The sequence below is a fragment of the Capsella rubella genome, unplaced genomic scaffold (genome assembly GCF_000375325.1).
Source record: "Capsella rubella cultivar Monte Gargano unplaced genomic scaffold, Caprub1_0 scaffold_2, whole genome shotgun sequence".
NCBI classification, from domain to species: Eukaryota; Viridiplantae; Streptophyta; class Magnoliopsida; order Brassicales; family Brassicaceae; genus Capsella; species Capsella rubella.
In genome coordinates, this window is record NW_006238922.1 from 2,513,015 (window position 1) to 2,528,208 (window position 15,194).

General features: G+C 35.6%; 2 protein-coding genes across 2 annotated transcripts; one reads left to right on the forward strand and one right to left on the reverse strand.

The window, feature by feature from the left end:
* Positions 1-506: 506 nt before the first annotated feature.
* Positions 507-8,862, reverse strand: LOC17894520 (dynamin-2B). Its single transcript, XM_006300636.2, has 22 exons — positions 8,522-8,862; positions 7,996-8,046; positions 7,764-7,884; positions 7,565-7,657; positions 7,185-7,246; positions 6,902-7,019; positions 6,421-6,757; positions 5,022-5,169; positions 4,653-4,754; positions 4,444-4,563; positions 4,080-4,163; positions 3,869-3,996; positions 3,423-3,507; positions 3,152-3,311; positions 2,709-2,785; positions 2,430-2,486; positions 2,161-2,305; positions 1,934-2,073; positions 1,533-1,646; positions 1,367-1,434; positions 1,115-1,287; positions 507-996 (listed from the first exon to the last, which is right to left on the reverse strand). The coding sequence occupies exons 1-22, from the start codon at positions 8,660-8,662 to the stop codon at positions 758-760; spliced, it is 2,763 nt and encodes a 920-aa protein (XP_006300698.1). The 5' UTR covers positions 8,663-8,862; the 3' UTR covers positions 507-757.
* A 1,818-nt stretch (positions 8,863-10,680) lies between these two features.
* LOC17894660 lies at positions 10,681-13,005 on the forward strand. The gene is made up of 5 exons (XM_006302490.2): positions 10,681-11,259; positions 11,334-11,475; positions 11,913-12,072; positions 12,531-12,683; positions 12,776-13,005. Exons 1-5 carry the CDS (start codon positions 10,746-10,748, stop codon positions 12,779-12,781), a joined length of 975 nt encoding a protein of 324 aa, XP_006302552.1. The 5' UTR covers positions 10,681-10,745; the 3' UTR covers positions 12,782-13,005.
* Positions 13,006-15,194: the final 2,189 nt, after the last annotated feature.

The window sequence follows — 15,194 nt, forward strand, 5'->3', positions numbered from 1 at the left end:
GGGAATTACGGAATTGCCCCACAACTTTCGGTAATTACGGAATTGCCCCAAAACTTTCGGTAATTACGAAATTGCCCCACAACTTTCGGTAATTACGATTTTGCCCCACAACGTTCGGTAATTACGATTTTGCCCCACAACTTTCGGTAGTTACGAAATTGCCCCAAAACTTTCGATAAGAATTTGCGCCTTTACTTTCGGTTATTACAAAACTGTCAAACAACTTTCGATAATTACGAATTTGCGCCTTTACTTTCGGTTATTACAAAACTGTCAAACAACTTTCTGTAATTACGAAATTACCCCACACATTTGGGTAAATCATCATGTTTCCTGAATATGATTAATGTCTCTACTTATGTGTTTTGTTGAATAGCAACTTCCCATTTGAATTCATAGTGGAAATAGTTTATATATTATAATAATAGATATAAGCTACGTCAAAAATGGAAACGTTAACACAGTTTTATTTCCCTAAGATTTAGATGCTACTATAAGAAAAGTAATAATATCTTGTGATAAAAAAGTATATGACCAATATGAAGACCAAACTCATAAGTTTCTCTAACAAATATCTATCTACAAAACACACGCAAGTACATCATTATATTATCATTCTGTTTTCTTTTTTTTTCTTTAACTAGTGAAGGAAATAAGAAAATTAGTCCCCGAAACGGGGACCAATCCACAACGGCCAAAAAAAAAGAATTGTGTTTTATGGTACCTTCAATAATAATCCTGGAAATCAAACAGGTTTCTAATACCTGTAAGATGATCCAGACTGTGGTGGTGCTGGTGGGAGCCGGTTTGGCGTGGTGCGACGGGTGCTGCCACCAGATCCAGAAGAATCCTCACCGTTCTGTGCTGGGTCACTGTAACGACGGCTATGGCCGCCAGATCCATATCTCTTCAATGAGTCAGGTCCACTAGCAGCTGCATTAAACGCATTCATCCAGTCCTCTCCTGAAGCCCCACCATTGGTTCTCGGGCTGCTTTCTGCAAAAAAGAACATATAAAGATGACCACGAAATCAATTCCATGCATTTTGCATTACATATTAGCACAATATCGAAATGGTAGATGAGTGTGGGTATATATATATATATATACACACCTGTGCCACTATTGTCAGACCAGCTTGAAGCAGCAGCTGCTCTGTTATCGTGAATGCTAAGCTGCCTTGTGAGCTTCGAAAGAAGAGAGGATTGCTTCTGGTAACGGTCTCTTCGTCTTTTGACATTCTGATCCTCTTGAATCAATGATTCAATCCTCTCATTACCAATTGCGCTGCAGATGGAAGGGAGGGACAAATAAGCACCACATCATCATATACAGTAAGTAATACATTGTGAGGATATTAAGAAACCTGATAGAACTGTAAAGCTGATTCAGCATGTCTTCCTTTGATTTCTCTACTTGACAAAGAACAACAGCCTGTTGTGTGTAGCCACGGTTTTAGTAATATGATCAAGTAATAAAAAATGAGATGGACATTGGAAATTAAAGATTCACGACAAAAATGAATAGTCCACCTTTGGAACATTGGCAGCTAGACTGTTGAGAACAGCTTCAACGTAACCCCGTACTTCTTGGGACATCCACCGCAATTCCTCTTCTGGGTCAACCGGTTTCCTAACCATCTTATCCTGAAAAGGGAAAGAAAATCAGACAACAAAAGAAAACCGAAATTTATTACCACTCCAGGAAACACATTGCCTTCATGCCCAAACAAAGCTATCTTCAATGTTTAAGTATAACAAAAATCTTTACCCAAGTACGACACACATAGATATCATTTTTCATAGCAAATACTTTATCATCAAGCAAACAGTACTGGATTAAGATCAGCTAACACATATTTTGCGCAGATATAGTCTCTAAGGGAAAGGGGAGAAATCTTGGAATGAGCAAGTAGTTTCCTTGTGTGACTTACAAGAGAACCTTCTGAAAGACTTTGTCTCATGGAAGCGCCAGCTACTTGGCCTCCTCGAGCCTGAATAACTTTTTGCAGCTTATTAATCCATTCATTCTTATCAACCATGCTCTCAGCCTTGAGAACCAGCGCATTGTGGGCTGCAACATCAGAGCTTTTGAGGAATTGTTCATACAAAAGTGCATAAAGAGGATTAAGCCGTTAATTTTGATTATTGCTTGGCATACCTTTAAGTACAGTCTTATATGGAACCCGGCAGGTTATCTTAAATACGAGGCCTGGTCCTTTTGAATCAGGTCCATTTGATTTCTTATCTTTGGAGCTCTTTGATTTTTCTCCTTCATCATCGGAAATTTCTTCGATACTGCATTCCTGTGCAGATTAAGGGTCGGGTGGAAGAACAACGTAAATATGAAATCCTATCATCACTCTTATTAGTTGCAGAAACATCTTCGACTTCGACCCAAAAAAAGTAAGTACTTCAATAAAATGATACCTCCAATGTTACAGTGCCGCGGAAGTTTCTTTCTTCTTGCTTTTTTGTATAACCAAGCTGGAGAAAGGTATTGCAATGGCAGATCATTTCAATAACAATTATAAAAAATGTGAAGAAAGGTAAATGCAATGACAGATCACTTCAACAACAATTATAAAAAGCTCTTCTAAAAAAAAGAAATCAAATTGGTATACTACAGTTACAATTAAAGTGCACAGAGCTTTCTCTTTTGCAAATATTTGGATGAACTCCTGAAGAATATTTGTAATAAAAACTAACCTTCCCAGTTTTTTCATTCAGAACAAACCATCGCCGACTCCACCCATTTGTCTTTGCACTTTTCTTCATTAAATACCCTGCACCTCAGAGTACAATTTATGTTGAAGACCTTGGAAGTTGGGATCTTTAACAAACTAAAACCAGAAAAAAACTCATCCTACACTAGGTCAAGGCAAAGTGGCAGACAAGAAACAAGTAGACCGCAGAATTGGATAAGAAAGCTTTGAAGTTGGTTTGTTATCCACAAATAATATAAAGAAAAGCTGATCCTACACCAGTTCAATGCGTAATGACAGAAAGGAAATAGAAAAGAGGAATAAATTATGCAATTGAACTATCAGATAACCTTAACAGCAGTAAAAGCATGCAATGCAAAGAAAACGGATCATGAGCAAATAGAATTTTGTTAGACAGCCACTGAAAAAATGTGTAAGAATAAGGACCTGCTGTTATCTCCCCCTCAGGTCCAGCAGTCTTCAGACCAGATACCTCCGGAGTCTCTTTGTCTTTATCTTTATCTTTATCTTGCGGCATTAATTTGTCTCTCAATGATTTTAAGCTACCACCAGTGGATGATGGACCATCAGGCTGAGGACTAGTGGCCTGAATTACAACCCGAAACAAGAACTGTTACATTATGGACTTTTTCATATAGAATAAAGTGGAAAGCAGTATCCACTACGTAAATACAGAGCCTCTGAGATAAAAGCAAACCCTGTTTAAGAGAGACTGCTCTGCATCCTGTCCCTTTTTAGAGGAACGACCTTTTAGCTCCTCCTCACGACGCTGCCTTTCCATTCTGATAAAGATAGTAAACGATACAGCCAAAAAGAGAAAAAAAAAATAGTAAGCTATGCATCATAAAAGAACTTGTAACATGTATACTGTAAGTAAGTATAATACTTGTGCGACAAATGCTGCAGTTATGTGACTATTAAAGAAAGTCCAATTTGTGACTCTGATAGAGCATTCAGAAAATAAATGCTCATTTCACAGGCAAACATAAAAGTTAGCAGGAAACCAACAAAAGTAAATCCATTTAAAAATGTTTAAAACCGTCATACATTAAAATAGGGAAAAATTAAGATAATGATCCATAAGTTTGAGTATGATAAAGCTAACTCGAAATGACAGCTAAAAGGCCAAGAAAGGGAAGCTACCTTCTTTGTACGAGGCGGATAAAGTGCTGAGGTGGTACAAACGCACGCTCCATATCAACTAGTGCAACTACCATCTTCTTAGCTTCGCTCTTGAATCCATCAAGTGCGGCACTTGCTATAGCTACGACCTGGTTGACAGTTATTTAAGAAAAAGAACAGCTGTTACAAAAATGAAAAATCCTACTGAATGAGCAGTGAAAAGCATTATTACCTCTCTCTTAAAAGGGGGATATCTCCCAAGACCAGGTGTGGCATTCGCGGAAGCTGAAACTATGTCAACAAGCACTCGGTGAACCTAATAAAAAGTTCAGAACATATTAGCTAAATAACAAATGAGACAGTAAGGCCACCAGGTTAATATTCAGAATAAAAATGAACCGTGACAATATTTTGTGGTAAGGTTGAGTAAGACTTTAATAATACTAGATCAGGATAATTAAAATATCAAAATGGCATGTGTTGAATAGCCATAGCCAATGTTTCCTATTTACTATATTTTTGAATTTTCAATCCAAAGCAGCTCAAATAAGAGGAAGACAACACCAGATAAGCTGAAAACACTATCATTGACACACCTCATCAACACATAGTCGTGCTGGGTCTTTAGCTAACTCAAGAACGGTCTTTATTAACGATCTCAACCCTTTCTCTGGAGATATAAGATAAGGTTGATAACCATCTGCCTCTAAAACGATCTGAAACAATTGGCAAATCAATCTGTCAGACTCCGTTCTAAAACTTTTACTTGTTCATAAATTCGGGTCAAGAATAAATAACAACCCACCCTTTTGACGTTGTTCAAGTCAAAATGTCTATCCAATGGAAGCTGCTTGATACGGTTGGGGAAATTGCCTTCAAAACTTGCAACAACTTTCCAACCACTTCCCTGAACCAAACTTTTGTTAGAGAACAAATACACCGAAGTCCAAAAGGGGTTTCAGGCTTTCAGCACATGCAAGGCACAACCACAAGGCATGAAATTCAAAAATATATTCCAGTAAAACATAATACATACATACAATATTAATTTTTTTTCTATCCTAAATGATATAAGACAATCTTCCTAAAAAATTTAATTGTCTACATCTTAACAGCACCACACATTCCATTACAACTAGAAAAATGAAAAGGCTAAAGTACGAAAAATACTCACTTCACCACCAGCCAAGTGGAGAAGAAATTTGTCCTCAAACTCACGACAAAGCTCCAAAGCTATTGCCCTTGTGCCTTCAGCACTGCTAACCAATTGTTCACCAAGCCTTGCTAATTCGTCCTGCACTATTTGAGACTTACCCTGGAGTCTGTGCATGTAAGAAAGGAAATAGTTCAGGATTGTCGTAAAAACCAAAATCATGTCCCTGAATAATCATTAAGAAAACTAAAATAAAAGACAGCCATCACATTTTGGGAGACAAACAAAACAGATAAGCTTAACAGAGGATGAGCAGTGACCAAAGACCTTGCAAGCAAGAGAATTTTCAGAACTTAGTAATTATAGAGGATAAAACTGATAAGCTTAACAGAGGTAAGCAGTGACCTTGCAAGTAAGAGAATTTTCAGAACTTAGTAATTATAGAGGATAAAACTGGCACCTATCAATTTTCAGATTAATATTTCCTCTTGAGAAACTTTCTGTTTTGCTTTCTCTTCCTTGAAAGTTTTGCTATTTGGTTTATTTCAAAATTCGTTAAACATCGTTTAATTCCCTAGCAAATTCAAGATAAAACTTTAATTTCATGACTTTTAACTTTTAAGTAGATTTTCATCTATTCAATCAGTTAAAAATATTAATCCTGGTTTCCTTTTCCCAAACTTAGCATCCACCTGGTCCCAGTATATACTTCTTAAAAAAAGACAGAAGGACAAAGCGTTTTAAAATATCTCATGAGAAGTGCACTAATGAGGATGGGGGCTAGCTAACTAAGCCTACAGATTGACTTCGACTTCAAAGAAACAAAACAAATTGGCTTTCATGGAGCAAAATATAAGGGGGGGTTATTGGGAGAATGACTTTTAAAGATTTTTAGAGTTTAAGATTCTATTGTTATTGGTGTACGGATTCTTAGATTCTCAATAAAATCTCTTGTTATTGGTGTATGTATTTTGTAATTCTATTTAAAATCCTTTGTTATTCAAAAAGTTGAGTATTTATTGATTTTCTAATTCTATCAAATTCTAGTGTTATTGGTTTAATGATTCCTTACATATTTAGTCATTAAAAACAACTTTCAAAATACTGCAATTATCACAAGGATTTGTAGAGTCTATCATATGAAGAATCTATTAAACTCTAAAAATCTGGGTAAACATTATTTTAGAATCAACAAATCTTTTTGAGAATCTCAAAATCTCTAAACTTTTGAAATCCATAAACTCTTTTAAAATCAATCTCCCAATAACTCCCCCTAAGTCTTCCCTAAACTACCAGTACCTAAATTGGCTTTCATGGACCAAGATATAAGTCTTCCCTAAACTACCAGTAGGCAAACAAACAATCAATTTTTCATTTGCAATTATGACATAAAAAAGCAAACAACGGAGAGAGGAAATACCCAGTTAAGATATTTGGAAGCCTGAGCTTCATTCTACTACGAATTTGGCTAGCAAGGGTGTCCACCAGCGCAATTCTGCCAAGTTTGCTTTGCGGAGCACCAGTCAAAATGGATTTAAGACTTTCACTCTCAGCACGCCAAGCAGTTTCTAAAGAGTTCTCACTGCCTCCAGACTGCGCTGATGCAATTGAGACAGACTGGCCAATAAGTGCAACCCAAGGGATATCAGTTGTTTTTGGAGGTCCTTGATTTGAAAGAAGAGCCTGAACTGCTGCAAGGGATTTTGGGTTCTCTGCTGCCTGATCAATTTTGCTGATAATTCCTACTGTCCTGGTACCTATAAATAGGGAGTGGTGTTAATTTCTTCTGTTATAGTATACGTAAAATCTAGATTCAGTGGTTTAATCCAAATATAGCAAGGTCACCACAGTAGTTAGGAAGTATAATGAAGGGCCTCTATTATGAAAATGTATATACTCACTGTCAGGATCATACTCCTTTGCTGTCTTCAGGGCTCGAGATGATGAAATTTCAGATGCTTGGCTAGCTGGCACAACAACTAGCAATATGGCATCATTGTGTTGTGCATGTTCACCAATCTTACAAAGAGAGGAAACAAACAAATTACAAGATGACAATGAAAATATTATAATGATTCTAAGTTGCCCTACAGCCAGGATGCGGAATAAAAAATGTTGAAAACCTCCATGGTTAACAGGTGGACTAGGGGGAAGTAAAAGGTACCAAGAAGTTCCTGATCTTACCATAGAATCGTCCACGATTCGCTGGTCCAGTCCAGGCAAATCAATCAGTTTCAGGGGTGGAGCTGCAATGAAAATGGCACAAATGTTATGATGATTGCAGAAAACAGTAAGAAATCAAATGATATGTGATTATTTATGTTCCAAAGAGGACATTTGCGTTAGAGCTTTATTTAGATATATAATCCAATTTCTACAACTTAGCATCAGATTCTAACCAAAAGAAGTTGGAGCGCTAATGTGCATTAGACTTAGTGGTAAAAACTTATTACAGCTGATCTGTTCACTGACGTAGGGGACGTTCCCCGACTTAGGCTTGCTAATATGGATGTTCCAATAAATAGGATTCACATTTATGATTTTGCAAGTAAGAAAGGGCTTACCTGTGCTGGTACGGAGTTTTAGGTATATTTCATCACGACCCCTTCCTGAGGCTCCTTTGCTAAGCCTCTCTTGTAGAGAATGCCGTAGGGCACCTATGATACACCCATTCAAAGTAAACGGAAAATTAGTCAAATATTAAACTAATGCATTGTATCTTCACAGATCATTCTTAAATAGCTGTGCACATAGGGAGCTTACTTGCAGAAACTTGTTGATTTTTACTGTCAATTTGCAAGATTATTGCCTTGCTGCTCAGAGATTCTTCCCTACTCAAGTCAATGATTATAGGAGCCCGTGTTGCACCATTCTCACCCGTCGGCTATCCATAGCAATTGTAGCAGACAGGCACAACAGAAAGTGGTTACTTTAAGAAAATGTATCAGCCAACAGTGACATACACAAATTGCCGCACACTCAATACACAACTTACCAGAACTGGATGTCCAATTAGGCTATTCAGTACTGCAGACTTTCCAGCTCCCTGATCCACAAAGAAACGTGAAATAACTTCAGTCTAAGCTTAAGAAATTTTCTTATCCAAGCATTACAAGTTCCAATCACAAGCCCAGAACTATCTATTCTTCTGTCTTCCAACAGACAAGTAATTTAGGCAACAAAGAGTTCAATTAACAGCACGATCTAATAAGAAAAACTTTTTTTTGCCCTGAAATACACTTTCTAAAATAGATTTCTCAGAGTTTCAAAAACCGAGCACATCAACCTTCTCTCTTAAAGCAATACCTCCCAGATAGAAAGAACCACAACAAAACAAGCTACGAACGAAGAATATATCCTACCAATCTCCTAGCTTACGGGAACATTTCAAAAAACCTAATCGAGATCCACAAGATCCACGATATGGCAACCAAAATCTACAGTCAGTCACAGCATAAAACTTACAACAAACGCCAAATACAATCACATCGAAGAAACAGAAAAAGCGGGAGGAAACCCACCACATTCCCTAGGGCAACGACGTTGAGAGAAGTAGCCGGCCGTCTAGAAGAAGAGGTCTCATCGGGATCTTCGTCAGCGAGTAGCGACGCCGCTTGTCTCATCGAATCCGAAAGCTGAGACAACTCATCGATCGCCTCCATCGTAACTTGCACAGCGAATCGCGGTAGAATAGAGTACGAGATCTGGACGAAGAAAGGGAGCAGTTAGATCCGACGATAACCAATATCGGTAGCCACGAGCGGTGGAATTTTCCGGCGATTGGGTAACCGGAATTTCGAATTCGGTCGCGACGGTGCTAAGCTAGGATGTGTTTCTTGTTTTTGTGTATGTGTGTGTCTTCGTCGGGGGAGAGAATGGGCGAAGACGGGTCATATAACTTAACACATAAGCACGTTAGTAATTAACAAAGTTTTCAAATTTCATAAATGTTGAAATTTATTAAGTGGTTTTTTCTTTTATTTCATAAATGTTGGAAATTTCTATAAATGTTGAAAAAAAATTCTTTACAAATGTGAAAGCGAAAAATACACAAATCTGAATGCGTAAAATATAAATTTTTTGGTATCATCATAAACATTCTCATCGGCTAAATAGAGTAAGTGAATCTGTGAATGTGTTGCAAGATGTATATATGTGAATCTGTCTTGTTGCTTGGTTGTGTATCTTTGCAAATGAACCAATTCAGGAGACCACTTTTTGTAAATCTTGATGAGGGAGGCTACACTAATTTCTTAATTTGTCTCCAACAATTTATTCTTTCTAATTCGGATAGAAAAATTTATTTTCCGTTTTCGGATTTTATAAATATTTGGTTCGGTTTCAGAGCCGGATTTTTTAAATACAAAAATATATCATCTCAATATTCTATTAAACCATATCAAATGCAAGTTTTTAAGATGTGCATTATAATTCACTTGTGCGGCTAACTGCACTTAAGAGACCTAGCAAATTACAATGTTTCACTTAAGGTACAAATCCAACTATACACAACTGATATGGATGCATGACTAAGATCAAAATAGGAGCACAAGTGCACACTCCCCCCCCCCCCCCCCCCAAAAAAAAAAAGATGATGCAATGCTTCAGCCATAATTAGCATGCCAAAACGAAGAACGTAAGACATGAATATTTGCCATACATCATTACATCACATCCTCATGAGTTGGATAACACCACCATCATTACCTAATGGTGTATTCTTGTGTTTCAAACGTTGTAATATCACACCATCAACTTAACAACTTTGTCTAAGTTGTAGTGATATAATGTGGTATCGCTATATCAAAGTAATCAGCTATAATACTAATGGAAGGTCTTGTGCTTTGAATCCAAAATAATAATTTTGTTCATGAGACAATAGAAAATGTGTGTCCATAATAGTTTTTTCTCTCTTTTTCAATTTTAAATGCAATAATTTTAAATCACAATTTATAAATTTGTTTTTGAAAAGAATCCATGTGATAGTAGGATTTATTGACATTGTATAATTCTCGCTTAACGATAAAGATGTGAAATGATATCAAATTTTCAACTAAACATTAGCGTACTATGAATCTATATATTAGATAAAACAAACGCTAAACTCTTCAACTAAACATTAACATACTATGAATCTATATATGAATTTAGATGAAACAAATGCTAAATTCTTTTTTCGGACAACTCAACATTGCATTTAAAGACTTGAATTTTAACTTCCATTAACAAATGATACAACAAAGTTACAAGGAGTAAAAACAACCAATACAACGATCAACAAAGTGACTGAATCCTTGTCCAAACCTCAAAGAGGAGGAAACAACACTTCCATTGTGAAACAGTGGACACCGTTTTGAATAACAATCCTCGTTTCTGCTCTAAACTAAACAACAAATGGTAAAATCTAATTTTTGAATTATGTATATGATTTGTCAATGTCGCTAACGTTGTTTAGGCAATAAATCTAAATCGGTAAACAACGAAAAAACAGATAATTAATAAAATTATTAATTTATTTTTGGGGTTTTTCCTAACTTTTATTTGCTAAAAAGTACAAACAAATAATTAATCTCTAATGTTGGACCGCTTATGCAATTTCTTCCCAACATGTTGGAAAACGAGAGAACCGGAAAGAACCGATTTGAAACTCGGAATTAGCACTGTTTTCAGTGTAATCTATACCCAAAGCCGCCGAGACTGTGAGGAGCCAAGCGCGATTTGAATTTCGCATCGACAGCGGAAAAGATGCGATCGTTAGAAGAGTTATCTCCCATAGAAACCCTAGATATCGAAGAGAACGGCCTCGCTCTCGTCTCACGCGTCAAGCTCTGTCTCACAATCCACCCAGTAGTCCCTTCCGTATCCAAATCCATCGACGAATGGCAGCTCAAACGATCCTTGATAGATTACCTCAAAAGCTCCGTCGTACCGTCAGTGACAGTTGCGGAGGCAGATATTGTAGTTCGCCGTCACAAGGACTTGAAGAAACGGAAGCGTGAGGAGCCAGTAGCTCATGGATCATTGTTTATACGCGATTTAGGGTTTCTTGATGGGAAGAAGATGAAGAAGGAGAATGATGGAGAGAGAGATGTGAAGGAATTGGAGAAGAAGTTTCTTGATTGGAGGAAAAGTTTGGTGGAGAAGATGAATGGTATTGAGCTTAATTTGGAAGGAGTTAAGTATAAGCTTAGTGTGGTGCTTCCGATTTCAGATGATTTCGAGAGGTTGAAGAAGGATTGGGAGGAGTTTTACGCTTTTGGTAATTTGGATTTATCAATGTAGATTTTGTTTTTGCGATTTTTTCCAGTTATTTGATGTGATTGTGATCTGCAGGACATTCAAGGGAAGGAAGGAGAGAGGCTGATACGATTGTACTCAGAGGTGTGCCATCAAGATGGTTTGCTGAGCCAAGAGTATCATCAAAGCCTTCAATGTTGGTTACACATACCATCTTCTCTAGCTTTGGGAAAATTAGGTAAAGATTCTTTCATCTTTCAATGTTGGTGTTCAAATTGATTTTGTTTGTCCGAAACTGTGTTATCTCTATCAGAGAGAAGTAAAGATTAATGAATGTGTTTCAAGAATGTGACACTGAGGGAGTTAGGATTGATTTGTGGCTTGCTTATTGGAACCAGAATTGGTTTTGTGCTACTTTGATTAGGTTTCATGCATCTGCATTAGATCATAATCTACGGTATTTGCCCATGGTGCTGGTAAAGATTTCATGCATCTGCATTTTGTATGGAAATTTTACCTGACGACTAATTTCAACCATCTTATTGAACTTTCTGTACCATGTGTGCTTTCAGTATTCTATTCTTCAGATCATTTATTCTGTTTACCAATGAATCTAATGTAATTCCGATAATTTTCATAAATCCATGTTCAGCTGCATTAACTCATCCTCTATAGGAATCTTAATGTTGCTGAGGACGATGATCTAGGTAAGGATGCAGATGAGGACAGTGGAGACCTCGTATCAGGTCTCCATTGTAAGATTGTGGTTCAGTTCGAGAAGTACAATGACTTTGTCAATGCCATGAAGGCTTTCTGTGGTCGCTCAATGGAAAAGGTATCATCTATATTGCAAAGAAACATCTTAGGTTTCATTAGACAAAAATATTTTGGGAAAATTGGATATGGTGGTATATAGTAGCTTTCTCTGTTCCGCTGTTGCGCAATCTTCTTAAATAGCAGAAGAGCTTTAATCATTCACAGAAATGTTTTTGTTGGATGATTATATTGAATCCTGCACTAGACTGTATGAAAAGAACTAGTTTCAGCTAGTGCATGGTTTTGTGGGTTCTTGCTATTGCATCCAGAAATAAATACTGTGATGTAAGGACATCAAAATGTTTTGCCGGCTCTGTAACATCTGTACATACATTCAATACTTCCTGTTTGATAGTCAATAGATATTTTATTTGATTGATTATGCAGAAAGAATCAGGCAACTGGTATTTCTGTCGGTATTTCTCTTGTAGGCATTAAAACATAGCTGATGTAGTCTGGTTTTTGTCAATTGAGCAGGAAGGTACTCGGCTAAAGGCAGACTATGAACTAACATGGGACAAGGTTGGATTTTTCCGGAACTCGAGGAGGACGTTTGATCACAGAGATGGCGGACATAGAAATGAAGATTTCGGATACAATCAGGATGATTTACGCCGGAAAAGATTCAGGGTATTGTATGATTATGATTATATAACTAAAATGCTGAATCCCTCAATCCAGACAAAAGATGATTCTGATATGTTAAATATGTTTATTTGCAGGAGTAATACACTGAGATGAGATCTAGAGAACCCTGGGAGATGTAGACGGCTGCTCTCTGTCTTCTAGGTCTATGACAGATATTTGTATTTTAAGATAATGATGTTTTGAAGATTTCTAAGTTAAGATTTGTGTTTTGTTCTTATGCCAAAAATACATGCACACCGAACTGGACTTGACTCGAATTTTAATTTCGGAAATATATTCCCTTTTGAAAGTTTGTGGGAAGAAACTTTTGGCATGTCAATCAAATGGGATAGTTCGGTCCACCCTGATTTTGTATGTCAATATTTTGTTTGTAGTCCGACTCGAACGAAGCTAGGCCAAAATATTGGTAATACTTTTCAAAACAGATGGTTTTGAGATATTTGATTTGGGAAATATTAAATAGGCAATGTACTTCTGAGAAAAAGAAATGAATTTGTGTGAATAATATTTATTTAATATCAATTATTGGTTAAAAAGTTACTTTGGAATGATACTAAATATGTTTCGGGGAACAGTGTCAAACAAATAAAAGACGTTTTTTGGAACTCTATCACCATTCACCAAGTCAATCTCTCTTGGTTATGATGAATTTAACAAGCGTCAAAATGGACTTCAAGGCAAGAGCCAAGGGTTGTTCACCATTCATACAAGTCTTCCTCTCTGGTTTAGTACTATTCTTCTTCTCTGGTTACAACCTTTTTCATATAAGCTGATAAACCCAAAAATGTAAATTGTTTTTATTGATAAATGAATGAATATCGAGTTCTCTTTTAAAATTAAAAAAAAAAAACAAAGTTTTACTGTCGGCCCTTTTAATATCGTGACCATGAAAGAGGATATTGAGAAGAAAACAAAAATATCGTAGAGAAAATTCTTAAAAACACATTAAGATGAAATTTTGAATATTGTTAAGAAACTACTAAAACTCTTAAAATTTTGATCCTGTACCTTTTACAGATTTTACTTCTTTAATCTTCTTGAATATATAAGAAAATAGATTTTTAAGAAAATTTAAACAAGAGAAGAAGCAAGTGGGTTAGTCGTTCATAACCATATTGTCTTCTCACAAAATTTGGCTTCGAACCCAACCATTTCAAAGAAAAACGTATAATTTATAACGATTTAAAAAATATATATATTAAAACCAAAACTCATTTGAAAACCATAAACAATCAAGACATACATCTAGTTCATAACTAAAGTTATAAGAACTTTCATCAAAATAAAATTAAAAAATTAATAACAAAAATTCTAGAAGCACGACCTTATGTCCTTTTATCCATCATCTACTACATCAAAAATATAAATCATTAATAGCAAAAACAAAATCTAGAAGCACGACCTTATCCATCACCAATGAATAAAGGCAATGAGGCATACATTTAATTTATAAAAATTTCATGAAAAGAAAAAAATAATATCAAAAATTCTAGAAGAACGACCTTATCCATCACCAAATGAATCACATATTCTAAAGTGAAACCCGATATAATAACTTTTAAAATAAAGTCTTTTGAATCGGACAAAATAATAAATTAGCCATAAAAGACTTTAAATCTCAAAACTCCTTGTGAAGACCGTTGTTACCATACTGTCTAGAAACTCTCTGAACCATACTGTCTCATCTTAAAACATATATGTACTGTAAAGTGTTGTCATCTACACCATCTCTACCTTTTATTTGTATTAATTTATCGTCGTTGATGATAAGGTTGAAGTCTTTCCATTGAATATCCATCCATGTATCACGTTTTCCATAGATGTGTCATGGTCCATGACTCATGGATAACTAAATTGAATTATTAAGAAACAGCTAATGTAATTATTATTTTTTCAGACAAAAATGTATTGCATCACACTATCTTTCTTCATTTCCATTAATTATTGTTGATTGATTATAAGTTGAAACTTGCAAGTTATGCTTATTTAGTCATAATCACTCTTTATCAAGATGACTACCTTAGTGATTAATACTAATATCGTTGATCGGTTAGTACGTATATTAATGAGAATTTTTTTTAACACATTTCACATAAATCATATAAAATTTAAATTATACATATATGTCGATATTCTAATTAAGTGATTAAAAATTTTAAATTCAATAAGAAGAGTTTTAGGTTTAGTGTAAATTAACCTAAAATATACAATGACATTTTTTGAGATTGTAAAACAAAGAAAAATTTCTAGAGTGATTTGTGAAATGCTGAGTATATACTCACATGGAAATTAAATTATCATCCGTCATAAATGTTATAGACAATAGCTACATCTTTTTATCTTCATTAATTCTTGCATGTGAAGCTTTTGTTTTTTCTACAACTCACTCACTTTTTTATTATTATTATCTAGGGGTTATCTAGATAAATAAATAAATTGTGATCACTATACTTATATCTCACTTTCTTTTGATATTCTTTTAAGTTTTAAGTT